The following is a 26,005-nucleotide window of genomic DNA, read 5'->3' on the forward strand; positions in this document are numbered from 1 at the left end:
ATTGAACACAATTGCTGTGCACTCTTATATAGCTTCTGCATTTCAGTGATGTGTGAAATAATTTATGTATGTGTATGTGCTTTGGGAATAAAGTAATCTGTAAATATAAAAAAAGGTTTGTCTGGGCATAAAACAATATTTTTCTTGAAAACACTGTATTCTTTTGAAGGAATGTTCTCTAGGCTGTATAAAAATATATATGCATATCACGTGCAGTGGTAATAGCTATATGATATATTGCAGTTTATCATCCACTTTTCATCACCTCACCTGTTCTCTGCCTAATGATTCATTTACCTTGGGACTGTGTATAATACTCCAGACCTGTAAGCAGTTTCTAACGGATACTTCCCTTTTTTTCTTATTTTTAATAGCATATTCAGAATCCTCTTACAGTGCCAAGTGGTCAAAGCAGCTGTGTTGATCATCAGTCCAAGACTTCATATCATTCAGTTAGGTAATATGGGTCTGTTTCACAAACTGGGTGAGCATGCAAATGTGAAATTCTGCTAAAATCTCTCAGGGGCTTTTATAGACCTCTAGTTGCTGCATGCTGTTCTAGAATAAAGAAGAGAGATTTTTTTTAAAGTAATCGGGAAAGCTTTTGTGTCTAGTTTGTATAAAGATTGTTTGAGACATCAAATTATTAGCAAAATATACAAATAGGCTAAACTGTTGTCTGCATAAATTTTGTCATTTCTCGCTAGCATGCAAAAGAGAGAGTGCATCAGAAAAAAATAAATTTTCCCCTAAGATATAACCAAAGCAAAACACTCTCCACCTGAGTTCTTGTTTTCTGCTTACTTTCATATAGTATTTATGTGATACATTATACAATATATTTCTCCTTCATAGTAAAACTTCCTCTTTTCAGATCTGTAGGAATGCCAATGAAGGTTCCATTAATTGCAGTACATAATGCAAAACAGCAAGGCAGCCCTTCATTGTGTGAAAAGACAGAAGATCTTTGTAACCTCACCTCTGTAGTATCAAATGAGATTTGCCCAGCTCAGATCAGTGTTGAATTGTTGTTAGAGTCTGAGAAAAATAAGCAAAAGTCAAATGAAATAGACAAAATGGAAACAATCTTTGACTCAAATATATTTTTCAGAGGTATGGTGTATTAATTTTTTGTAATCAATTTGTTTTTAGAAATTACTATGTTTAGTATATAAAATAAATTAATTATGGTGAGATACAGTACATATACATGATAAATAAAAGCCACCATTTCATGTCAGTGTAGACTTCTGGGGACTTCGTAAGCCTTAATATTTTCTTTCATTTAATTGCAAACAAGGATGCCCATCCACAGCTATGGGTGAATCAACAATTATTTAAAGATCAATTCTTACACAAATAACTACCCAAGAGCATAACAACGCCCCAAATTATTCTCATGCATTCAGCCTTCCCCAAAAGCCTTAGCAAATAGATGGCCTCTAAAACTTTAAAGTTAACATATTTGGGCTATTTCAGTCCGTGGAAAAACATATTGCAGAGCCAAGGGGTCTCACAGAAAACACCAGGATATTCACCTCTTCTATTCCAAGGTAACATCATCTTGAGCACTTTCACTGACTGCAGCTGTGGTAATATCACATAAAAAGGTAGATGGTTTTCATTAGCAAAATCCCAGGATATCTAGGGCTTTATAGATCGGAACCAGCACCTTAAACTCCCTGCAAAACCCAGTGCAGATCTCAGAGAATTGTTATCATGTCTTCTCTACAAGAAATACTACTTAAATAGAACGGTGCTCCACTCTGCACCAGCTTCAGTTTCCAAATGTTTCTAAGGTGTAGAATCTCCAGTGCTGGAGAATCTACCCTCACAGACCCCACGGTGGGGCCTAGTCAGGAAGTTAGGAAGCACTCCCAGAAGCATGGGACTTCCTGTAAGTCCACTTCAAGGAAATCAGACATGCCTGCAAGCAAATGCAGCAGGTTGGCTCTTGAGGACTTAGTACAACAAGAAAGCCCAGAAACTTTGGGCTCCACCAGCTCTGGACTGGGCTCCATTAGAATCAGTGTCCCTTGCTCCTCACAAGACCCAGGACCCTCTGGCACCAGTGAAGACTGACCATTACCAGATACCATCATCATTGCCAGCACCAATGGCCCTGACATAAGAAAATCAGAATGACCGTACCGGGTCAGACCAAAGGTCCATCTAGCCCAGTATCTGTCTACCGACAGTGGCCAATGCCAGGTGCCCCAGAGGGAGTGAATCTGACAGGCAATGATCAAGTGATCTCTCTCCTGCCATCCATCTCCATCCTCTGATGAACAGAGGCTAGGGACACCATTCTTACCCATTCTGGCTAATAGCCATTTATGGACTTAGCCACCATGAATTTATCCAGTTCCCTTTTAAACATTGTTATAGTCCTAGCCTTCACAACCTCCTCAGGTAAGGAGTTCCACAAGTTGACTGTGTGCTGCGTGTAGAAGAACTTCCTTTTATTTGTTTTAAACCTGCTGCCTATTAATTTCATTTGGTGACCCCTAGTTCTTGTATTATGGGAATAAGTAAATAACTTTTCCTTATCCACTTTCTCCACATCACTCATGATTTTATATACCTCTATCATATCCCCTCTTAGTCTCCTCTTTTCCAAGCTGAAGAGTCCTAGCCTCTTTAATCTTTCCTTGTATGGGACCCTCTCCAAATCCCTAATCATTTTAGTTGCCCTTTTCTGAACCTTTTCTAGTGCTAGAATATCTTTTTTGAGGTGAGGAGACCACATCTGTACACAGTATTCGAGGTGTTGGGTGTACCATGCATTTATATAAGGGCAAATCAGTCTTATTCTCTATCCCCTTTTTAATGATTCCTAACATCCTGTTTGCTTTTTTGACCGCCTCTGCACACTGCGTGGACATTTTCAGAGAACTATCCACGATGACTCCAAGATCTTTTTCCTGACTCGTTGTAGCTAAATTAGCCCCCATCATATTGTATGTATAGTTGGGGTTATTTTTTCCAATGTGCATTACTTTACATTTATTCACATTAAATTTCATTTGCCATTTTGTTGCCCAATCACTTAGTTTTGTGAGATCTTTTTGAAGTTCTTCACAATTTGCTTTGGTCTTAACTATCTTGAGTAGTTTAGTATCATCTGCAAACTTTGCCACCTCACTGTTTACCCCTTTCTCCAGATCATTTATGAATAAATTGAATAGGATTGGTCCTAGGACTGACCCCTCTCCATTCTGAGAATTTACCATTAATTCCTACCCTTTGTTCCCTGTCTTTTAACCAGTTCTCAATCCATGAAAGGACCTTCCCTTTTATCCCATGACAGCTTAATTTACATAAGAGCCTTTGGTGAGGCACCTTGTCAAAGGCTTTCTGGAAATCTAAGTACACTATGTCCACTGGATCCCCCTTGTTCACATGTTTGTTGACCCCTTCAAAGAACTCTAATAGATTAGTAAGACACGATTTCCCTTTACAGAAACCATGTTGACTATTGCTCAACAGTTTGTGTTTTTCTATGTGTCTGACAATTTTATTTTTAACTATTGTTTCGACTAATTTGCCCGGTACCAACGTTAGACTTACCGGTCTGTAATTGCTGGGATCACCTCTAGAGCCCTTTTTAAATATTGGCGTTACATTAGCTAACTTCCAGGTCATTGGGTACCGAAGCTGATTTAAAGGACAGGTTACAAACCTTAGTTAATAGTTCCACAACTTCACATTTGAGTTCTTTCAGAACTCTTGGGTGAATGCCATCTGGTCCCGGTGACTTGTTAATGTTGAGTTTATCAATTAATTCCAAAACCTCCTCTAGTGACACTTCAATCTGTGACAGAAAGAGTCTCCCTTAAACCTCAGAGATCTGGATCCATGGCTGCACCACAGAATATTTTTGCTCTCCCAAAGCCAGAATCTGCCCCCCCTTCAGGATCCTCCATTTCCAGGGATTTTATATCTCCTTCAAGAGACCTTCCCGCAGGAAAAAGCCTATTGCCCTCACCCCCCACCCCAATACATAACTTACATCCATAGGCGCCAACTTCCCCTCTGCCAGGTGGGTGCTCGACTGCCCCGGCCCCGCCCCTGCACTGCCTCTTCCCACCCCTGCTAATTTTACCCACTAATTTTTCCCTGTGGGTGCTCCAGCCCCGGAGCACCCACGGAGTTGGTGCCTATACTTACATCTCTCCAACAGCACTGATGGTACCTCCACTGGAACCCATATCAGCCTTTTCCTCCTCGGGAGATTCAGAACCATTGAAGGAACCACTCCTCCTGTACCACCCTTACCCATTTCCCAGGAGCCCCATACGCCCTGGGACTAACCACTGCCTAATCTGTCACTGGTCTGCCATGGTGATCTCCATGGCCACCTGTTGACCCTCTTACTGGCCATATTGGGGACCCTTGCACCAGTGCCCTCTTTCAGAATCTATCCAATCCTCCAGGGAGTTGCTGCCTGCCTCCCCTCTGAGGGAACCATCAATTTAACCCCAGATCAGATAAAGGAGGAGGAATGCTACACTCTGGTTTTGGCGGTTCTACCAGAACAGGCTGGACAACTATCATCATTGGTGGATGAAGCAGTGACTTCAACATCCCTTTTCCCTCCAGATGACTTCAGGCAGTTCCAAGATCTGCTGTGCAGAGTCACCAGGGGACTTCAGATTGCATAGAGGAGATCCAGGACTCCCAACACAAGCTCTAGGACATCCTCCACACCTATGGACTTACAAGAATAGCCCTCCTGATTAACGAGCCCATACTAGAGCTGGCTAGGACAGTGTGGCACACCCATGCCACTGGCACGTCTACCCTCCCAAGGGGCAGAGAGATGTTGTTATGTGCTGGCTAAGAGTTCAGAATTCTTATTCTCTCACCAAGCTTCCAACTCATTGTTGGTTCAGGCTGCTTTGGAAAGGTCCAGGCAACAACTCCCCAGTCTGCTCCCACAGATAAGGAGGGTAAACACTTAGATCTGCTGGGGAGGAAGGTTTTCTCATCCTCCAGTCTTCAGTTCAGGATAGCCAGTTATCAAGAACTATGGGCTAAATATGATTTCCTGAACTATGCTAAGAGGAATTCACCTACAGCATCCCACAGCAGGATCATACTCATTTCCAAGCTGTGATAGGGGAAGGAAAGTTAATAGCCTGAACTGGCCTCCAATTTGTAGTCAATACGGCCTGTCTTCCTCTAGGGCCGTGGCAACTGCTATTGTTACCCGCACCCTTTCCCCTTTGCTTTGGATCTTGTCTGATTCATGGTGGAGAAGTATCAGAGGGGTAGCCGTGTTAGTCTGGATCTGTAAAAGCAGCAAAGAGTCTTGTGGCACCTTATAGACTAACAGACGTTTGGGAGCATGAGCTTTCGTGGGTGAATACCCACTTCGTCGGATGGTGGAGAAGGAAGTGAAGAGGCGGTTGGTCTGCCCTGCCCTTTATTGCCTCGGTCGGAGGCACAAGGCAAGCCAGGGTGCATGCATGGACCAACAGACACTACTTTCAAATTCTCTGATTCCAGGGGCATGTGGTGCATGTGTAACCACACTGTGGAATACAGATAGGGGCCACACATTTTGAAGAGCCTCCAGTTACAGGTAAGTAAACTCATCTACTTCTGACAGTAAAGGTTGCATCCTCTTCACCAGATGTAGATATAAACATGTATTCCAGATCATTGCTGTTGTGCAACTAGGGCTCAAACTGCACTTTTCAGTTGCAAACATGGGCAAACAATCGTAGAAAAAAACCCCCAAGGACTTCTGTGATATCCTCCAGCTCTCTTTCCTCAACATACTATTATTACTTCAGTCATCTCTGCATTGAGATTTTTTAGACCATCTATTCTTCAGTCTCAACCAGATGTTATCTGTGGTTTCAATTATATTATCTGGGCTGAATGAGTGAGAAAGGGGGAGATATAAAGCTGATGTTATTTGTATGCCAAAATCATTGCACCCTGAGCCTTGAATCTCCTTGACCCTTGTAATTCTGGGAACATGCCTGGTTTTGGCCATTTTATGTATTGGTCAGTGATCTTCTGGCAATGGATGAAGATCAGCTGTCTATACTGATATTTTAAGATCTATACTAGTGGTTCTCAACCCAATCAGCACACAGATGCAGCCCATGTGATATCCTTGGGGTCATACAGGTAGTATATATATTGTATAGATGTGGCCCACATAACACATAGAGAGCTGCATATGCAGCCTACAGTGGTAAATAGGTTGAGAACCACTGCGCTATACCGTTGAATAGAAGCGGTAATTATATGGAACTCTGTAGTAACCGTAACTTGAGAGCCCTTGGAGGGACAGAGCAGTTGCCCATAACTATCCATTGTGATATCTCCAAGAGAAAAAGAATAAAGTCACACTAAAGCAGCATCATTGTTCCACTAGAATTCAAAAGTTAGTAGCACCTCCTGATTGACGCTGTAGAAGGCTGTTGATAGACTCTGCAGGGGAGGGGTATATTATATATGGTACAGTATACTATGTATAAAGTATAGTACAACACTTCACCTAAAATGGGCATCTACATATTTCCGGTGCAAACTTCAGTAATCCATGCTAGTCTGAAAGCTATAAGTAAGTGTGAAATGCACATTTTGGATACTTTTTTTACCTTTTTAAAGTCACTGACATTCACTTGCTTTGGTTGCAGAAAATCAGCCATGTACATTACTAAGCTCCAATAGTGCCCTTATGTCTGATCTGGATAATGTGCCATCTGTGGGGCAGTCTGAAGAGTTTACAAAACCACATGATAGTCCGTTACCACTCTGTGGAAATGTGACTGAAAGGAAAAAACATGCAACATCTTGTAGATCAAATGCTCACACAGGTATAGCGGATTTTAATAGAAAAGTGACCCCAAGTAATGTATCAGATTGGAGCATTGACAAGGGCAACACCACCAATGAACTGAGTGTACAAGCAAAACCAAATATGTTGTCTCATCCTGATTCACCATTTCACCCTAGCAATGAATTTAAGACAAATTCAAATGAGGTCTATTTTGGTAACCAGCTAAAGCCCGAGGAAACTGTTTATGATACTGAAATGGAACTGACTGCCAGTGATGTGGGTAAGATACTCACAATTACATCAAAAGCCAAAAATAAAAGGAATAGTAATGCCAAAACTGATAAAATTTCAGCAAATTTGAGAAAAGTGAGGTATTCAAACACAGGAAAAAAAGATAAAGAGAAAATTAAAAGCAATCCTAAAGGCGGTTCAGATTTTCATAGTGAAAAAAGGCACAAAAATACTGAAAAGATTATAGATTCAAACACTAGTGAATCAGACACTCCAAAGTTTCAGTTGGAGGCAGAACAGGTGGATAAAAGGAATGCTTTGGGAGAGCTGACACTGCAAAGGATCAATAAACATGATGTACAGAATTCCCAATGCAATGATAAAGCTACCAGAAGGACATATCTAGTTAATTTAGCAAGCCCAAGTAAACAACAAAAAACTGATTTACAACAGAAAATAAACAAACAAACTCTCTCAGAAATATTAGAAAATATGGACAAGTTCCAAAGCCCAGATTCTAGCTCATCTAATAGCAAGTCCCCATCAAAAGATTATTGTACTAAAAGCATGCCATGTATAGAAAACCACATCTCTGGTGTATTGTCTTTACAGCAGGACTTAGTGGATGTAAATGAGAAACATATCAAACCAAAAAGAAACTGCAAGACTTCCCAAAACTCTTCTACAATAAGCAAAACAAATTACGGTAGAGAGGAAATTGAGGAGCATTCAGCCAGTAGTTCAAAACGGCCTGGAGCAAAGGCATGCAAACCTGATTGCAAGACAAAACAACACCAGAAGAGTGAATATCACAAAGAAGATAATTACAGTGACAGGAGAGAAATACAGACTTCTAGTCACTGTGTAGATATAAAAAAAATAGAACAAAAGAGTAATAAGGTTTCGCTGGGCAGTTCAAAGAATGTATTGGCAAAAGCTAGCCTGAAAACTAATATACAGCCAGATGATTTTACACAGTGCACACTTTCTGTAAGACAAGAGTTAAAAAATGAGGACATGTTGCACACTGAGATTGTTCATGGAAACAAAACTACAAATACTCAGCAAATTAAAGGAATTTTAGATATTAAGAGCAGTGTAACTGTAAACAAGCAGTGGGCTAGATCTTCCTTGAAGAAGGTGGATGAATATAATGTTAATATGTTAAAGAAAGGGGTAGACAGTATATCAAAGGCAAATAAAAAGACTTGTATTGTCATTTCTCCAGATGATCAGATTAAAAGCAATGAGAGACTTATTTCTGAGACCAGGCTAGAAGAATGTGACATCAGGCAAGTTGACCAGGTGGAACAGAATATTTTAGATGACCAAAAGGTCAGAACAGGGAGAGATCCCTTCATGAACAAGTTGATCAATAAATCAGTATTAACGAACATTATGGTTGAAGAACCATGCCTTTTAAAATTCTCACCTGTGACCTGTTCTAAGGATATGCTGTTTAATTCATGCACCTTTTTGCAGGAGGGTCTCCCACATGTGGAGCTCTCTGCTGTTGACTACCATAAAATTTCAGAAAACTTCCCTGTACTGAAGAACTCTGAAATCTTTGAAAAAACTAACTATGAGAAAGTATTGTGTGCTAATAGAGCAAAGAAGATGGAGACAGATTTTAAAGTGTCTTGCCAAAAACTCTCAGGAACAGGCAGTGGTAAGTTTTTGAGTAGAGAAAGAGATAAGGAAATTTCTTCAGCGTTTCTCAAATGTGGCCACATGCGGCCACCAGGGGCCTTTCTTGTGGCCACAGCCTCCTGGGCTGCGATGGGGGAGGGGAGTAGAGCTCCCTCCCCCTCTCTGTTACTCCTGGATGCTGGGGCCAGCAGCAGGGCTTGGGCCCTGCCCCCCCTCTGGAGACACCTAGGGCACAATGGTGGAGGAGCAGGCAGCCAGCGAGTTCTCCACCTTCCCAAGGGTGGTGGACTCAGGCTTTGGGCTTCAGCCCTGGGGTGGCAGGGCAGCAGGCTCTGGTCGTGGGACTTTGGGCTCCAGCCCTGGGCTCTGGCTGCTCAGTGGCAAGCCACAGGCTCCGGCACATCGCTTCAGGCTCTATCCATGGACCCCATCCTCCGGCTGTGGGGCTTTAGGCTCTGGCCACAGGGCTTTAGGCTCCAGCACCCCACCCCCATCTGCCCTGGCCCCCACTGCCTCTCCCAACCCTCCATCCAGGCCTTAATTTGTCCCCAGGCTTGCCAGGGCTGAGTAAATCTGCTGTGAAAAGTGACACTTACATGTTTGTTAATATCACTTTTCACAACAGACTTACTAGCTAGCAATAAATAAATTACAATGATTTGGATGTATATATGTGCATATTTATTTAGTTTTTCTAAAGCTAATCAAGTATTTTAGGAAAAAGTGTGAGAGCTGCCACCAGCAAGAGTTGGTTTCCGCACTCTGAGACCACCAAAAAATTTGTCCTGAGAACCCCTGTGATTGAGTAATCCCTTGTACAAAGGAAAGGTAACTTCTTTTAGTATTGCCTGTATAGATCACCACTCTTAGTCATAAATTTCCAAGCACCATCAAAGCTAAGTAATGCAGGAGTAGAATTGGAAGGACAGAACCACTGAAGGGTTTTTCTTCGGTTACAGTAGCTAATATTCTTATTGGTTTATAATATAGCCCAGAATCATGTTTAGCCCAAGCAACTTTAAGTTGTTTACAGTCTCAGAGAATCAACCTGATAGTGCCTCTGCTATCTTTGCAATGAATGTGATAGAATTACATGGAAAGATTTGCTCTTGAATATTTAAAATGGAACAGTTCAGGAGGGCAAGCTGTCATCTGTTTCACTGCTGTATAAGGGGCAAATAACAATTTTAAGGTTTATTAGACTCTTCTTGCAAATGGATGATAGAGCCAGGGGTGGCTCCAGGCACCAGCATGCCAAGCACATGCCTGGGGCGGCAAGCCAAGGGGGGTGGTCTGCTGTTCGCCGCAAGGCAGGCAGGTTGCCTTCGGCGGCATGCCTGTGGAGGGTCCGCTGGTCCCGTGGCTTCGGTGGACCTCCCACAGGCTGCTGCCGAATCTGCGGGACCGGGGACCTCCCGCAGGCAAGCCGCAGAAGACAGCCTGCCTGCCATGCTTGGGGCAGCAAAATACCTAGAGCCGCCCCTAGATAGAGCCAAGAGTATTTTCCATTTACTGCTCTTACAGTTCCCACCAGTATGAAATTTCATTAAGAATACCCTAACTTCAACATGAATTCTGAGAACTTTGGAAATAATACCTTGTTCAGAACTTCTCTGATATCTGTGTATAAGGATACTTTGAAGTGCCAGCCTATTTTTCTAATATTCTAATATTTTTCTAATATTCAGAAAAGAAGTTCAAACTTCTCAATAGTCTGGAAGGAATACTGAAATCTACAGAACCAGACTAACACGGCTACCCCTCTGATACTTGCAATATATAGTCTCATTCAACTGTTGTACTTCTGCATTACAGGAGATAAAGAGTTTACAATGTTTAGCTTGAAGGTCTCAGAGCATAAGTGTGCCTATATAGTTGAGGTCCACCTTGTATAGATGTGTTCAAAGGGCACCTGGCATACCTAGCAGCTCTGACTCATACATGGTTTAAAAAAAATGCACCCCTTATCAGTGTCTCTGCAGACTTTACAGTTTAAACAAATGATGTTAATCATTGTTAAACTAGTTAGACTTCATAAATCAGGAATAAACATAATATCAATACTCCCTAGTTCTACTTTTCTGTTCAGTGGTCTTAGAAAACAGATGGACTTCCCCCAGGCACCGAAGGTCAGCAACCTCAGTTTATGTTGGACTGATAATGACTGAATTCCTGAGTATACAGTATAACTACCTTAAATTACATCCAGACGTGAGTAGGAAGCCAGTACAGTTCTTAACGTAATAATGCAAGGTATTTTCTTTGACTAGTCCCACTCAGAAGGCAGCTCAGATTTATCTAAAACAGTTTATTTAGGCAAGTCTTTCTCATGGTCATTGGACAGAACCAGCTAGATCCTGGAGCAGTATCTTTGATGCTACATAAACTTCCACCAGAACAACTGGTCCTTGATGCTACTTCAGGCAGAGCTTGCGTACAATAACATAGAAAATGCAGCAAAGCCCTTTTTTTTTCTTCTAATTGTGAGTTCCACCATCAGTTCTACCACAACTTCCAGCAGCCCTGGACTGGATACAACAGATACACCAAACCCAAGATGACCTAAAAGGCAGCTGGAGGATGCCAAGAAAAGTTATAAACAATATGCACACCATCAATGATAGGAGGGATAGGCCAGAGGGTATGGCTCTAGACGAAGCACCTACACAACGACAGGCTATCCCACAAATTGGACTACCAGTTCCTTGGCCCCTACTGAGTTCACTGGCAAATTAACTCAGTAACCCTTGAACTCTACTTACCCTGTTTCCTCTGAATACACTGTTTTCATATGCAACTCCTGAAACTCATTCCCTCACCGCTCCCAACCACTCCCCTTGCCAGTATGTGTTCAAGACCACAATGAGTATATTGTCCACAAGACACTTGATGCCAGAATCAGACAAGGCAAACTCTGGTATCTCATGGATTGGGAAGGTTACTCTTGATTTGACCCCTGGCTCCATCTCCAGCTTCGACCCTTGGCTTCACTCCTGACTCTGACTCCAGCTTTGACCCCTGGCTCTAGTTCCTGCTTCCCAATTCCAACCATTGTGCCTGACCACTAACATCCCAGTGCTTACAAACAGGAGCTATGTGAGCCCTGACATCAAACTGCAGGAAGTGATTATCAAGAAATAATTTTCACTCCTGCCCCAATCTGCGTTCTAAAGCAAGATATAAGTTGTACCTATCTACATGCATTGAGTCTGAAACCACGTAGGAGGCGCAGAAGTGTTTAGTGTGTTTCTCAGTTCTTCCAAGAGTTTAGAGAATCTCCACATTATTTCAACTTGGATTCCTCTATATGCTAATTCACTTTAGGGATTTTGAGAGGAAAGATGATGTATGGTGAAGATAAAGAAATGTAAATCATTTCAGTATTTCTTCCAAATTATCAAAAAATTTTGACCTTCTGATTCCAAATTAAAGTGGCTGTTGAAAAGATTGGATGGCATTCTGAAATGTCCTTAGTAAACTCAGAAGGCTATGGGGAAGCTCAAATGAAAAAAGAATTTTCCTACCAAAGCTGCCTAATATTTTAATACAGTACTTATGTTTCCCTATTATATGCTTTATGGCAGGAAGGGAACTGAGAAATTTCCCAAACTCTCTAGATCTCTCCATTGTTTAAGGATATGTGACTTAATTCATCATTCCGCTGTGGCCCCTTTCTGCAGCTCTGTAGGTGTGTATGAGCATTAAAGTTAGCAGGTGCTGCTTCCAGGGAATTCCCTTGGCAATAGGGAGAGTTTCCACAAGGTGGTTCTGTGCCATCCCTCTGCATCCCCAGGCATTTGAGGCCATGAGTGTAGCACAGCTGTACTCTGGCAATTCCCGACTGCTACAACAACCTCTTGGGGTCATAGGAAGCCAGGTCCAACTTACAGCAGCCCTGAGGCTTTTTCTAGTTTGCTAGCCCTCAACTGGCTCCAGAATATTTCTTTATCCCTATCCATCAGTCCTGTGCTGAGTGGAACTTGGATTCACTGAGAATCAAGTCCATGTGACTCCAAATAGAAACTACCCAGAGAACTTTAGTTAACAAATATTAGCTTTAAGTTGTTTTTAAAAGGTTTAATCAGTGATTCAGAAATTATTTGAAATGAAAGATGGAAGCATAACTATTCACAGGTAGAAAGGCCCTGCAAGATCAGACAAATACCAGTTTATACTCCCACACTTCCTTGCCTAAACTCCAGAACATTTTAGAAAACTCAACACCACCAGCTAGACGGAGACGAACCACTGTTTGCTACAAAGAACCCAAAATAAGCAGGTCAGTATAAGTAAAGTATTTGTTTTTCTTTCAGCAAATTGTTATTGCATCAGTGTTACTGAAATATCCCTATCAGATATCTCTCTGGTTTATTTCTTGACATGCATGTCTTATCTAAAATGATCTGGGACACTGTACTGAATAGCTAGATTGGTTACGTTTATAGTCCCAAGTTAGTATTTTAATTGAAGAGTTAAATGACCCTGATTCATTCCTGTGTTACTTCACTTTTATGCTGGTATAACTCGCTGAAGTCGGTGTAGTTTCACCAACATAAAACTGGAGTAATGCAGTGGAGAATCAGGCCCTGTGTTTCCAACAGTTAGTAATGGGGTGTGTACACACATAGTGCTAGATACCTAACATTTGGACTTTCAGAATTCATTAAGAAAGCTAGCATTTTAAAGTATATCAAGAGTAGATTTTTTATTCCTATTGAATTTAGATTTTTTCCCAAGAGTATATAGTAGTGTCTGGAGTTTAGTTTGACCCTTTAACCATCTCCAGTGGTCTTTCTATGTCCAATTTTACTTCTGCTGCTTTTGGAAATCTGATCTCTCAGCTAGCTCACGTTTAATTAGTTAATTTCTTCTATTGTACTACCCAAGATCATTTTGAAAGAATATCCATCTTTTATGTAAGGATTAAGGCTGCATAAGAGCAGGTCACTTTGGGTTGATTGTAACATGACTTAGATGATGCTAATAAGTCCGAAGTCCCAGTGGTTTTAACTATAGTAGAAGTGCAGCGAGTCTTGGGGCATTGATGGCCAAAACATCACTGCTATTTTGAAATGTAATTTATATATAAAAACAATGAAAATGTGTCTGTGTATTTACTAAATAGGATAGATGAGCACTAAATGGGCACTCTCTCTCTGATACCCATTCAAAGGACTCCATGGGCTGGTCTACACTACACAGTTAGGTTGATATAAGGCAGCTTATATTGACCTAATTATGCCATTGTCTACACTACAGCCTTCTCCCACTGATGTAAGTGCCCTACTACACCAATGTAATAACTCCACCTCCATGAGAGGCGTAAGGCTTATGTCAATGTAGTTAGGATGATGCAGTGTTCCTGTAGACACTGTTCCTTACATCCGCTGTCTTGTCAATTTCACAGCAGGAGCCTTGAAATTGACAAGAAAGCCTCCACTACTCTAGAGAGCTAGGCAGCTTCAAACCTGGCTCTGGGCTGGGATCTGGGGCGAGAAGCTGGGACATCTTTGGACCCAGCTCCTGGCTGGGAATCCAGACAAGAAGTGTGAGGGACCCCCACCTGCTCTCTGCCAGGAGCCGGGCAGCCTTGTCAATTTTATGCCTGAGTGAGCCATGAAATTGAGGAGGCTTCCCGGCTTCCACGGGGAAGAGAAGCCCTCGGCAGCTTCCTCTCACTCCTGGTAGGGAACAGGGAAGAGAAACTCCAGATAGCTTCCCCTGCCCTCAGTGGAGAACATGGAGCAGTGGGAAGGGTGGGAACAGCTCACCAGAACCTGTGGGGCAACCAGGCTCCTGGCAGGGAGCTGCCAGCAGAGCTGAGAGGCCGAGCTCTCAGCTCCCTCCACTGACCCTCTTAGGTCGGTGGAAGTGCTCCTGGTGAGGACATGCACCACAGACCTAAGGAGGGTAGTATGGATATGCACCACTACAGTAATTACTGTAAGATGTAAGATGACCGAATATAGGTCGATTTACCTTTCTAGTGTAGACATACTGTGTGTCAATCATTCTGTTGCAGCAAAAGAGCCCTCACAGTGGCAATACAGCCTTGTTCCAGTTTTTCTAAAAAAGAAAGTGACATCCAACTAAACAATGAGATAGAAGGGCTACAGATAAGTCCAAAGAAAAACCACACATCTCACCCTTTTCATAATTTAATGCAAAATGCTTTTTTAAACTTAGCCTTCCCCCAGTAAGTTGTTCACACAATCCCTCATACATGAACATAATTAAATCAAAAGAACCTCCTAAATTAATCAAGCTATTTCTTCTACAGTCTGGGAAGCAAAAAAGAAAAATATTATTTCTACACTTAAATACTTGGAAATTGGTCAGATGCTAAGGTGATGTGTGCCATATAAATACATATGTAGCAAAGTTTTGAGGGTTATCAATTTATAAAGTAATTTTTGTTTGTGCACTGGAATTTCAGAAATGTGTGCTTTCCATAAAACCTCCAGGCAACTTCAGTATACCAAGCCCTAACTATTGTTTGCTATTTTAAGAGTTGTGATATGACCTCTCGTTATTTAAATGGCATTAATATTTTAATTCTTTCTTTTCTGCAGTAAATTGAGGCGTGGGGATCAGTTTACAGATATGGAATTTTTGAATTCCCCAGTCTTCAAAGTTAAAAATAAAAGAAGTTTCAAAAGTAAACCAAGACTCATCTGAGGAAGACAAGAAAGAAGAGAACTGTCTTTAAGAATAATACACATTTTAAAATATATAATATCATATTTTTCAAAATTGGGTAAATCTTCCTTACTGTTCTTTTGTTTAACTAAGCTTGTTCAGGTTAACTAAACTTGTTCTGCTTACCTTCCAAAGTGGAGTTTTTTGTGACTGAGGTCCTGGTCTTACACTTCTTAGGCAGAATACCTCCCTGGGTAAGGCAAGTATGATTAGAGACCTCACATTTGTGTTATGAACTTTTTCTCAATAACTTTAATCTGTTTCAAGACTGCTTACCATCTTTAAATTTTAAAAAAAGTTGGAAATTTTACTAAGAATAAAAACAAATCACTAGATTTTAGCGGGGAATCTATTGTGGAGTTTTCACAATACTAAGCAGATTTTTTTCTCATTCTGACACAGGCATCACAGACTAAATCTGGTGGAGACAGTCCCATGCATTCTTTTTTTTAATTACAAAATTATAATCCTATCATAAAACATAGAGCAAAACAAAATGTGATGGAGTTCCCTGACTTTTATGGATTTGTTGGAATCTTGATGAAATTTTAATGAATTGTGTTGTATTGTTTTAGACTGAATTTCCCTTTTTCTGTGACAGAAAGAGTTGTGAAAAGCATATACAAAAAATATACTCTTTCACTTGAAGATTTTCCACTTGGTTTCCTCTCTCAATTCAGAATTGCAAGTTTTTGGTCCTCCAATTTTTTTATTTATTCATTATTTAATTATTTTTTTAAAATGTGTGAACAGATGAGTGGAGTACAAAGCTTGGGAAAGTTGCTAGACAAGGCTGGAAGACTTTGTAAGAAGCTCTATGTATCATACTGTTATTCAGCACTTACAGTATTCTTGGGACTTTACAATACACAAGACTAAAAACACCATTCTCTTCCCCTGCAATCAGATCCATGCATGTGTATCCCTGAGAAGCCTCATTGACTTCAGTGGGGCACTGCAGCAGCACAGGAGACTGCACACACAAATTTGATTGCAGAATCTAGGGCCTTACAGGGATTTTTTTCCCCTTATAATTATTGTAAACTTACTTATGATCCTTGAGAAAAGAAGGTTTAAATAAATATGCAATACTTGGAACTCTGTGTGACGGGTTTGATCACAGAGACCCTGTTGGGACTGTCACCTGATGTGCTGAGACTACCTCTGAGCCAGTTTTCCCTCCCAGTTTGGGACTCCAGAACCCTGTTTTGTTGAGCCAGACACGCTAATCTGCTACACCACAGACCCAGGGTCCGACCCATACCCCCAAAGCTGCAGACTTAACTGAAAACGGCTTAGCAAGTGCTCCTGTCTCTAGCACCCAGACACCTAGCTCCCAATGGGATCCAAACCCCAAATAAATCCATTTAAATCTGTATAAGCTTATACAGGGTAAACTCATAAATTGTCTGCTGTCTATAACACTGATAGAGAGATATGCACAGCTGTTTGATCCCCCAGGTATTAATTGCTTATTTTGAGTTAATTAATAAGCAAAAGTGATTTTATTAAGTATAAAAAGTAGGATTTAAGTGGTTCCAAGTGATAACAGACAGCACAAAGTAAGTTAGTTACCAAGCAAAATAAAAGAAAACATGCAAGTCTAATCCTAATACATTTAAGAACCTGAATACAGGTAAATTTCATCCTCAGAGATGTTCCAATAAGCTTCTTTCACAGACTATACTCCTTTCTAGTCTGGGCCCAATCCTTTCCCCTGGTACAGTCCTTGTTCCTGCTCAGGTGGTAGCTAGGGGATTTCTCATGACTGCAGCCTCCTTTGTTCTGTTCCACCCCCTTATATAGCTTTGGCAGAAGATGGGAATCTTTTGTCTCTCTGGGTCCCCACCCCTCCTTCTAAATAAAAAAGCACCAGGTTTAAGATGGATTCTAATACCAGGTGACATGATCACATGTCCTGTAAGACCCCAAGTCTTCACTCTTCCTGGCCTGACTCACAGGAAAGCTTGCAATTAAACAAAGCTATTTACAACCAATTGTCCTAGTTGATGGGAGCCATCAAGATTCCAAACCACCATTAATTGCTCACACTTTGCATAATTACAATAGAACCTTAGAGTTATATTTCGTATTTCTAGTTTCAGATACAAGAATGATACATTTATAGAAATAGAATAACCACACACTATAAATTATAAGCTTTGTAATAATACCTTACAAGAGACCTTTTGCATGAAGCATATTCCAGTTACATTATATTCACACTTATTAGCATTTTTTTCATAAAATCATATGGAGTGCAATGTCACACTCTGTACCCAAAATAACTTTCCCAAATTCTCAGTTCTCTCCCTAACCATAACTACATTGTCATTACCATGTCACTACAGAAAGTGAAATTATTTGTTTTACTTCCCCCATTGTTAATGTATTTGGTTGTAATTAAAATTTTATATATTTCCCTTGGTATGGGAAGAAGGTAGTTTTCTAAGCCCTGCTATTTTTCTCCCATTCCCATCAACTTTTCACCACTAGCTGTAACAAGAGGGCTTTATGTGGCTTTCTCCAGAACTACCTGATACATGTGAAAGTTTGCCAGAGCGACTTGTTCCATATCACTTTCCTCCATGGATAAGCACTTTTTCCATGTCAGAGGCGAAGAACAAAAGTAGAGTCCCCAAATGTAATTTTATGTGTCAAATGATTGGGCCATTATGAAATGGACAGGCTTGACAATCTAATAGAAACTTCTCTCCCCTTCATTGTGATCACAAATGTGCTCACTTAGAGTCTGATCCAGTAGATGCTGACCATCTCCTGCAGGATGCGGTGCACCCTCATCTCCAGATAAGTGCAGCAGAAGTTGAGGAGGCACAGCATCTCCAAGGTTTGGGCCCTTTGACACTATCTAGAGATTAAGCCTTGAATCAGGTGAGCTGCACGTCTTTCAAAGCTCCTCTCCTGCAAAAATATATAATCAAATGAAAAGAAATATAAACCTGTGGTTTATTTTGAATGCCTGAGATTCCCTAACAATTCCTAGGACATCATAAATAGTTTTCCAAATATAATATTAAAAATATTCTTCAGGATGTCAGCTAATATAATACAGAATACTACTTAACAAAAAACAAAGTGAAATGTGGTCTTCATAGTTTGAATCCTTTTGAGAAATGGTATATCTTCACTGGATTTTTTTAATGGAGTCAAGAGATGGTACTTGACAAATATTAAGATGTAAGTACAGGGGGCAGGATAAAAAAGTTCTGAGATGGGTTGCTTTACAAAGAATTCATTCAATTTAAGAGATTTGTATTTCATTGTAAACTGCAAACGCCATTCAGATAATTTTGAAACCATTATCACACCTGGTCAAAATACTGTTAGAATTTGAGTAATTGAGCATTAAAATAAATTTTAATTATATTCCACCTACTTTTTATGCAGACTGCCCAGTTGTTGCCTAGATCTATACACTTTTTTTTAATATAAATTTTCTTTTGTTACTTTTTTGGCTTTTTCTAGGTATTTCTTTTTGTCTTTGATAAACGTCTGCAATGAGGCACATCATATACAAGTACTACAATTTCAAGGAGATATTCTCCTACTACCTAATTTTCTTGGCTTTAAGGATTTCTCTCTTCCCCCCTCCATTTTCTCATTATCCTATCAAAAGTGAGTCAAAAAGAAGTTCTATATATATACTCCTTATCACCAGTCATACCATGACTCCAGCTGGGGCTAATACCATAGGAAGTAGAAATGATTTTTTTCTCTTTAGTCCCTTAAATTAATAGGTTCTAATTAGTGGTTAGAGAAATCTGACTCTATTTCTTCAACATAATCCAGTCCTAATAATTCATTGGAGAATATTTTCTCTAGAACAGAAACACTTCAAGCTACATTTTATACTTTTGGTGTCAAAATTGGACTCCAAAATGAAATCATACATTCAGAACAATGCACTACAGCTTTAGAAAAAAAATGGTGATGTTAATAAGATTAAGGATTTGCTTATCTGAAATGATAGCACTAAACTCTACCTGAAATACACATTAAAGATAACGTGCTTGAGAGCTGTAAATTAGACTTGGGGAAAATGTTATTAAATCTATTAATATTTTAATTGCCTATATTTGTTAATCTGTTGTTAAGAAACTATTGTCAGTGAAAGGGTTTATTTAACCCAGTGGTCCCCAACCTTTTCATCTGGCAGGCGCCAGATGAAGGACCACTGCAGCGGTGGAGCACCCGCTGAAATGCCGCCGAATTTTGGCGGCATTTCGGTGGCGACGCCTCTCGATGATGTCACTTGCCGTTGACAAGCGTCGTCATTGAGAGGTGTCCCCGCCGAAATGCCGCTGAAATTCGGCGGCATTTCGGCAGGTGCTCTCCCGGGGGCCAGGACACGGGCGCATTAAGATGCCCCCATGGGCGCCATGGCACCTGCAGGCACCGCGTTGGGGACCAGTGATTTAATCTAGTTGTCCCTGTCATTGTGGGACCTTTTGCTCCAGGGGCTGGGCATATCCCGGGCTTCAAGCTGTGTGCCTCATGCAGCATGACCCACACTCTTGCTGTCTAAAGTGTCTGGGGGAATCTCACGTTAAAGAGAAAAGCTTTATCTGCAGGGACTTCAGACCTCGCATGAGAAAGGGATAGGGACATTCGGCTGAAAGCCATTTTAATGGAGGCGGCCCTCCAACCAGCACCTCAACATCCATGCGGAGCACTCCCCCAGCACTGTGCTCCTCCTGGCACCACTCTCCATCCCCAGTGCCGAGAAAGAGGCATAAGAAACAATGCACCAAGAGAGGGCATTTTCTGGTGCAGAAGAGGGACAAGCGGGGAATGGCTAGCATAGTGAGACCCACGTTAGGTCACTCACCCTCCCCTGAGCCTCTGATGGTGCCGCTGACTCCCCCTAGAGTGCTGAGTTGAGTACGGGACCCACCACCAACTCCTGGGAGCAGCCATGGGGTCAGTCATCCTTCAACCTCGGAGGCTTTTCAAGCGGCAAACGACCTGCTGTCCCTCCCCATCCCACTGATCCCTCAAGGTCCTTTGGCAACCACCATGGCACTGTCCAGGAGTAAGCCCTCCATGGTCTTGATGCCATGGTCACTGGCCGCCATTGGTCCCTGGTTCCCTGGCACTGCCCAGAGGTGGAAGTGAGTAGTATACCGCCATGGTCTTCAGGGGAAGAGAATCCTCGGAGTCAGAAGGGGAATCCTTCACTCCACCCAAAACCTACCAGTACACAGACTATACACCAGACTTTGGTACCGGCCCTCCTGCTGGCGGCTGGCCATCAGGCCACTGTCTGATGCAGTGTCAGTACTGGAATCCTTGGGAGTTGCCCCCGATACTGGGCCCCCCTCCCACCGGTCATAGTGGTGTCAGAAAGGTGGCCTACCATTTCTTGCTATCCAGCACCAGACCCTGACTCCAGTACCAACCCCAGTGCCAACATCCAGGAAATGGCCCTAATAGACATGGTGGAAGTACGGAAGGTGGCCAGCACAGACCTCATCATCATCTCTAGACAAGGTGGTCGCAGGCCCTAGTAACCCGCTCCTGCAGGATGACTTCAGGGCCCACCAGGAGCTCCTGAAAAGGCTTGCTGTGAACTTGGATCTGGAAGTTGAGAACTTAAGGAGTTAGCACACAGCCAGATCGATATCCTGGCTGCAGTAGTTCCCTCCAGAGTGGCCTTGCCTATTAACAAAGCAGTGATGGGCCCCGTCAGAACACTGTGGCAGACTCCTTCTTCTCTGCTCCACATCTCAAAAAGGGCAGAGAAGAAATACTATGTCCCAGCCAGCAGGTTTGAGTACCTTTACTCATACCAACACAAACAGCAAGGAGTCTGGTGGCACCTTAAAGACTAACAGATTTATTTGAGCATAAGCTTTCTTACTCACACCACCACCCCTGGGTCCCTGGTAGGACCCGGGGGTGGTAGGACTCGGCAGCGAATGAATGGGACTGTCAGAGGCAGCCAAGTGCCACACCCAAAAACAGAGGTCAAGAGACTGACCTGTTTGGATGTAAGGTTTATTCAGCTAGCAGTCTCCAGTTATGTATTATCTCCAACCAGCAGGCCCTGCTGAGGAGGTACAATTTTAATCTTTGAGTCTCATTGTCCAAATTTAAGGACTCCCTGCCACAGATGTCAAGGGAAGAGTTCATGGGCATCCTATAGGAGGGCAAGACTCTGACCAGGACCTCCCTCCAGTCAGCTCTGGATGTTGCCAACTCAGAAGCCAGAACTATGGCATTGGCAGTCACCATGAGGTGCTGCGTGTGGCTCCAATCCTCTGGCCTTCCTCACAAAGTTCAGCAGTTCAAAGTTGAGCAGTAAGTGATGTCAACCCCTTCCTCCTACCTCAGCCTCCCAGTCAGGCTCACATAGATTCCCCAGTAGGGCCAGGCAGGCCTTTGAGGGCAATATACAAGTCTCGACTCCAGATCCATCCCCCTCTTTGTTTTTGACCACCTGTCGCCCTTCAGATCAGTGTGGTCATATATAACATCAGATAATTTGGTACTGAATACAGTAACAGTGGGTTATACCCTCCAATTTTCATCCACCCCTCCCTCCCAACCACCCTGCACTCCTGTCCCTCTTCAGGGACCCTTCTCATAAGTAGCTTCTTGCCCAGAAAGTGCAAGCCCTCCTAACTGTGGGGACCATAGAGGAAGTTCCTTGAGATTTGAGAGAGAAGGGGTTTTACTCCCGACATTTCCTAATCCCGAAGATCAAGGGGACGGAGGGTTTACGACACATCCTGGACCTGCATCACCTCAACAAATAGCTCAAGAAACTGTGTCTTTTAAAACCAGGAGAGCCTGGCATGTTGAAATTAAAAAAAGAGAGGTCATGGTGGACCAAAAATTACGTAGGAGAGTTTTCACTTTGCAGTGAGCAGAGAACTTGAAGAAAATGGTTGGGGGCGGGGAGGGGAGAGTTTTTTTTTTTAACTATTAACAAACATCTAAAGGGATGGGTAAAACTGGGTTAATTGTATCTAATTTTTCTGTCAATAGGGGAAGAAGCTACCGCACTGCCCCATGCTCGATCTTCAGCCAAGGATGGGTGAGAAGGAACTGAGAGGGTGATGCCGTGTGTGTGCTGAACAGATGTTGCGAGACAGCAGCTGTGCACGTGTGGCCCAACCAGGCTCTGCTACCAAAGATCTTCGATCAACGGCACCGGGACACACCATCACCTGGAGTGGAGCATCCACAGGGACACACATCTCAAAGAACCTCAGTTACTGCACAAGGTGAGTAACCATCTCTTCTGCATGGTCTCCCTGGCCTCCGTCATTCCCTCCCTGAATCTAGGAGACTGGTACGCTGCCCTTGACTTAAAGGATGCTTATTTCCACATCTTTATCTTTCATGGTCACAGAAGATTTCTCAGGTTTCTAGTGGATCAACACCACTACCAATTCTCTGCTCGATGATTTGGCCTATCGGCAGCCCCACAAGTCTTCACGAAGTGGATGGTGGTGGTAACAGCCTTCCTCGGGCATCGAGGTGTGCAAGTCTACCTATACCTAACTAGGCAAATACAATTTAGATGGGGCTACTATAAGGTGGATGCATAACTGGCTGGATAACCGTACTCAGAGAGTAGTTATTAATGGTTCCCAATCCTGCTGGAAAGGTATGACAAGGGGGTTCTGCAGAGTCTGTTTTGGGAACAGCTCTGTTCAATATCTTCATCAATGACTTAGATATTGGCATAGAAAGTATGCTTATTAAGTTTGCAGATGATACCAAACTGGGAGGGATTGCAACTGCTTTGGAGGACAGGGTCATAATTCAAAATGATCTGGACAAATTGGAGAAATGGTCTGAAGTAAACAGGATGAAGTTTAACAAAGACAAATGCAAAGTGCTCCACTTAGGAAGGAAAAATCAGTTTCACACATACAAAATGGGAAAAGACTGTCTAGGAAGGAGTACAGCAGAAAGGGATCTAGGGGTTATAGTGGACCACAAGCTAAATATGAATCAACAGTGTGATGCTGTTGCAAAAAAAGCAAACGTGATTCTGGGATGCATTAACAGGTGTGTTGTGAGCAAGACACGAGAAGTCATTCTTCCGCTCTACTCTGCACTGGTTAGGCCTCAGCTGGAGTATTGTGTCCAGTTCTGAGCACCGCATTTCAAAAAAGATGTGGAGAAATTGGAGAGGGTCCAGAGAAGAGCAACAAGAATTAAAGGTCTTGAGAACATGACCTATGAAGGAAGGCTGAAATAATTAGGTTTGTTTAGTATGGAAAAGAGAAGACTGAGAGGGGACATGAGAGCAGTTTTCAGGTATCTAAAAGGGTGTCATCAGGAGGAGGGAGAAAACTTGTTCACCTTAGCCTCTAAGGATAGAACAAGAAGCAATGGGCTTAAACTGCAGCTAGGGAGGTTTAGGTTGGACATTAGGAAAAAATTCCTAACTGTCAGGGTGGTTAAACACTGGAATAAATTGCCTAGGGAGGTTGTGGAATCTCCATCTCTGGATATATTTAAGATTATGTTAGATAAATGTCTATCAGGGATAGTCTAGACAGTATTTGGTCCTGCCATGAGGGCAGGGGACTGGACTCGATGACCTCTCGAGGTCCCTTCCAGTCCTAGAATCTATGAATACCTCAATGACTGTCTGATCAAAGGTCAGTTGCAGACTCAGGTGCAGCACAGCATCAGTACAGTCCAGGTCAACTTCCAGGCACTAGGTCTGTAGATAAACAAGCAGAAGTCAACTCTGGTCCCAGTTCAGCACCACTTCCTTTGGAACCCACCCCTGTTCCTGAGCCAGACCCTGGGGTGGCTGACCCTAGATTAGGGGCAGGTCAGGAAGTCCCTGAGGACCCAGCTCCCCCACTAGCCTCCTCGTCTTCCTCCCTGGATGAGGCGGTGGTGGGCACTTCCACCTCGGGGCCACACCCTCTATATAGCTGCGCCCACCAGGAACTCCTGCACAGTGTGGCACAGAATATGAACCTGCAGGCCAAGGAGGTGGTAGAGTCGTAAGATCTCTATGGTTGATATCCTGGCACCAGAAGGACCAACTAAGGTGGCTCTACTCCTCATCCAGGCCAATGCAAAGACCATTTGGCAGACCCTGGCCTCTATCCCTCCCACCGCTAAGGGTGGGGAAAGGAAATATTTCATCCCCTTTAAGGGGTATTAATACCACCTATTCACACACCCACAGCCCTGCTCATTAGTGGTGGTGGTGGTGAATGAGAAGGAGAGACAGGGACAGCAAGCTCCAGCGCCTAAGTCCAAGTATGCCAAGTGCCTGGATTTGTTCGGACGCAAAGTATATTTCACGGGGGCTTGCAACTCAGGATTGCCAATCAGCAGGCAATCCTGAGTAGATACAACTTCAATTCCTAGAACTCAATGCTGAAGTTTAGGGAGCTGGTACCAGCAGAGTCCAGGGAGGAGTTTGGGGTGATTGTCAAGGTGGCACAGAGCTCTTTACAGGCCTCACGAGATGCTGCCGACTCAGGAGCACACACCTTGTCCTCAGGAATTGCCATGAGGTGTAGCTCATGGCTTCAGACCTCAGGGCTTCCGCCTGAGGTTCAACAGACTATGCAGGACCTACCTTTTGATGGGGTGGGTCTGTTTGCTGCATAGCATAAAAGATTCCAGGGATACAATTAAATCTTTGGGTATGCACACCCCGGCAACCCAACGAAAGCCCTTTAAGCCCCAACCACAGCAACAGCAGTCATATCCTCTGCAGAGGCAGGGTTTCTACAGACCTAGGGGCAGTAATGGCAGGCACAAGTCCTCCCATCCTCCATCTGGACAGGGCCAGGGCCCTACTAAACCTTTGTCAGACTCAAAGTAGGCATTTTGAAGGTGTACCTGAGGACAGAGCACCTGTCTCAGCCCCGGATCCTTCCCCGTGTTTTTTGAACCATCTATCCTGCTGTGTTCTCTGCATGGTAGAAGTGAGATATTCTCTCCAATTCTGCTCCGACCCTCCCTCCCATCCCCCTTCCCTGTCCCTCTTCATGGACCCTTCACATAAGCAATTCCTTATCTAGGAGGTGCAGGTGCTCCTTGCCATAGGAGCGGTGGAGGAGGTTCCTCAGGGGCAGGGGATTCTATTCCTGTTCTTTCCTAATCCCCAAAGACAAAGGGAGTCTCAGACCCATTCTAGACCTGCAAGGACTCAACAAGTTCATGGTGAAGTTAAAGTTCTGCATGGTCTCCCTCAGTACAATTATCCCTTCTCTGGATCCGGGAGACTGGTTTGCTGCCCTTGATGTGAAAGATGCGTACTTTCACATAGCGATTTGGCCTGCACACAGATGCTTCCTAAGGTTCATGGTCAACCAAAAACGTTATCAGTTCATGGTCCTCCACTTCAGCCTGTTGTCAGCCCCCAAGTGCATGTCAGTTGTAGCAGCCTTCCTCCGAAGGAGGCAGGTGCAGCTATACCCATACCTCGATGACAGCTGCTCAGAGGGCACACCAGGGAGCAGGTGGAGTCTCAGGTCCATCTAGTCAGATCCACTTTCGAGAGACTGGGTATCCTCCTCAACGTGAACAAGTCAGCCTTGTCACCAACCCAAAATATAGAGTTTATCGGGGCGGTGTTGGACTTGGTCCAGGCAAGAGCAAGTTTGCCCA

At 43.0% G+C, this 26,005-nt stretch overlaps 1 protein-coding gene and 1 long non-coding RNA gene across 6 annotated transcripts in view; one reads left to right on the top strand and one right to left on the bottom strand.

The window, feature by feature from the left end:
- Nucleotides 1-16,390, top strand: part of SGO2 (shugoshin 2) — a 32,974-nt gene extending 16,584 nt beyond the window's left edge. For 3 of the 4 annotated variants that reach the window (XM_045032275.1, XM_045032276.1, XM_045032279.1), the window contains 5 exons: nt 375-457; nt 875-1,113; nt 6,660-8,702; nt 12,818-12,962; nt 15,256-16,390. In XM_045032275.1, the coding sequence (XP_044888210.1) occupies nt 375-457; nt 875-1,113; nt 6,660-8,702; nt 12,818-12,962; nt 15,256-15,361 (2,616 nt within the window). In that variant the 3' untranslated portion in view covers nt 15,362-16,390. The remainder of the gene's footprint in view (nt 1-374; nt 458-874; nt 1,114-6,659; nt 8,703-12,817; nt 12,963-15,255) is intronic. The other variant, XM_045032278.1, reaches the window with a different exon arrangement.
- On the bottom strand, nt 376-4,830 carry LOC123378467. 2 transcript variants are annotated; one of them, XR_006582628.1, is made up of 4 exons: nt 4,723-4,830; nt 1,539-1,587; nt 980-1,038; nt 376-558 (listed from the first exon to the last, which is right to left on the bottom strand). It is a non-coding gene; the product is annotated as an uncharacterized LOC123378467 (long non-coding RNA). The 2 variants fall into 2 exon arrangements; XR_006582629.1 differs by lacking the exon at nt 1,539-1,587 and having other exon boundaries at nt 4,723-4,810.
- Nucleotides 16,391-26,005: the final 9,615 nt, after the last annotated feature.

Source organism: Mauremys mutica, chromosome 10 (genome assembly GCF_020497125.1).
Source record: "Mauremys mutica isolate MM-2020 ecotype Southern chromosome 10, ASM2049712v1, whole genome shotgun sequence".
Classification (NCBI taxonomy): Eukaryota; Metazoa; Chordata; order Testudines; family Geoemydidae; genus Mauremys; species Mauremys mutica.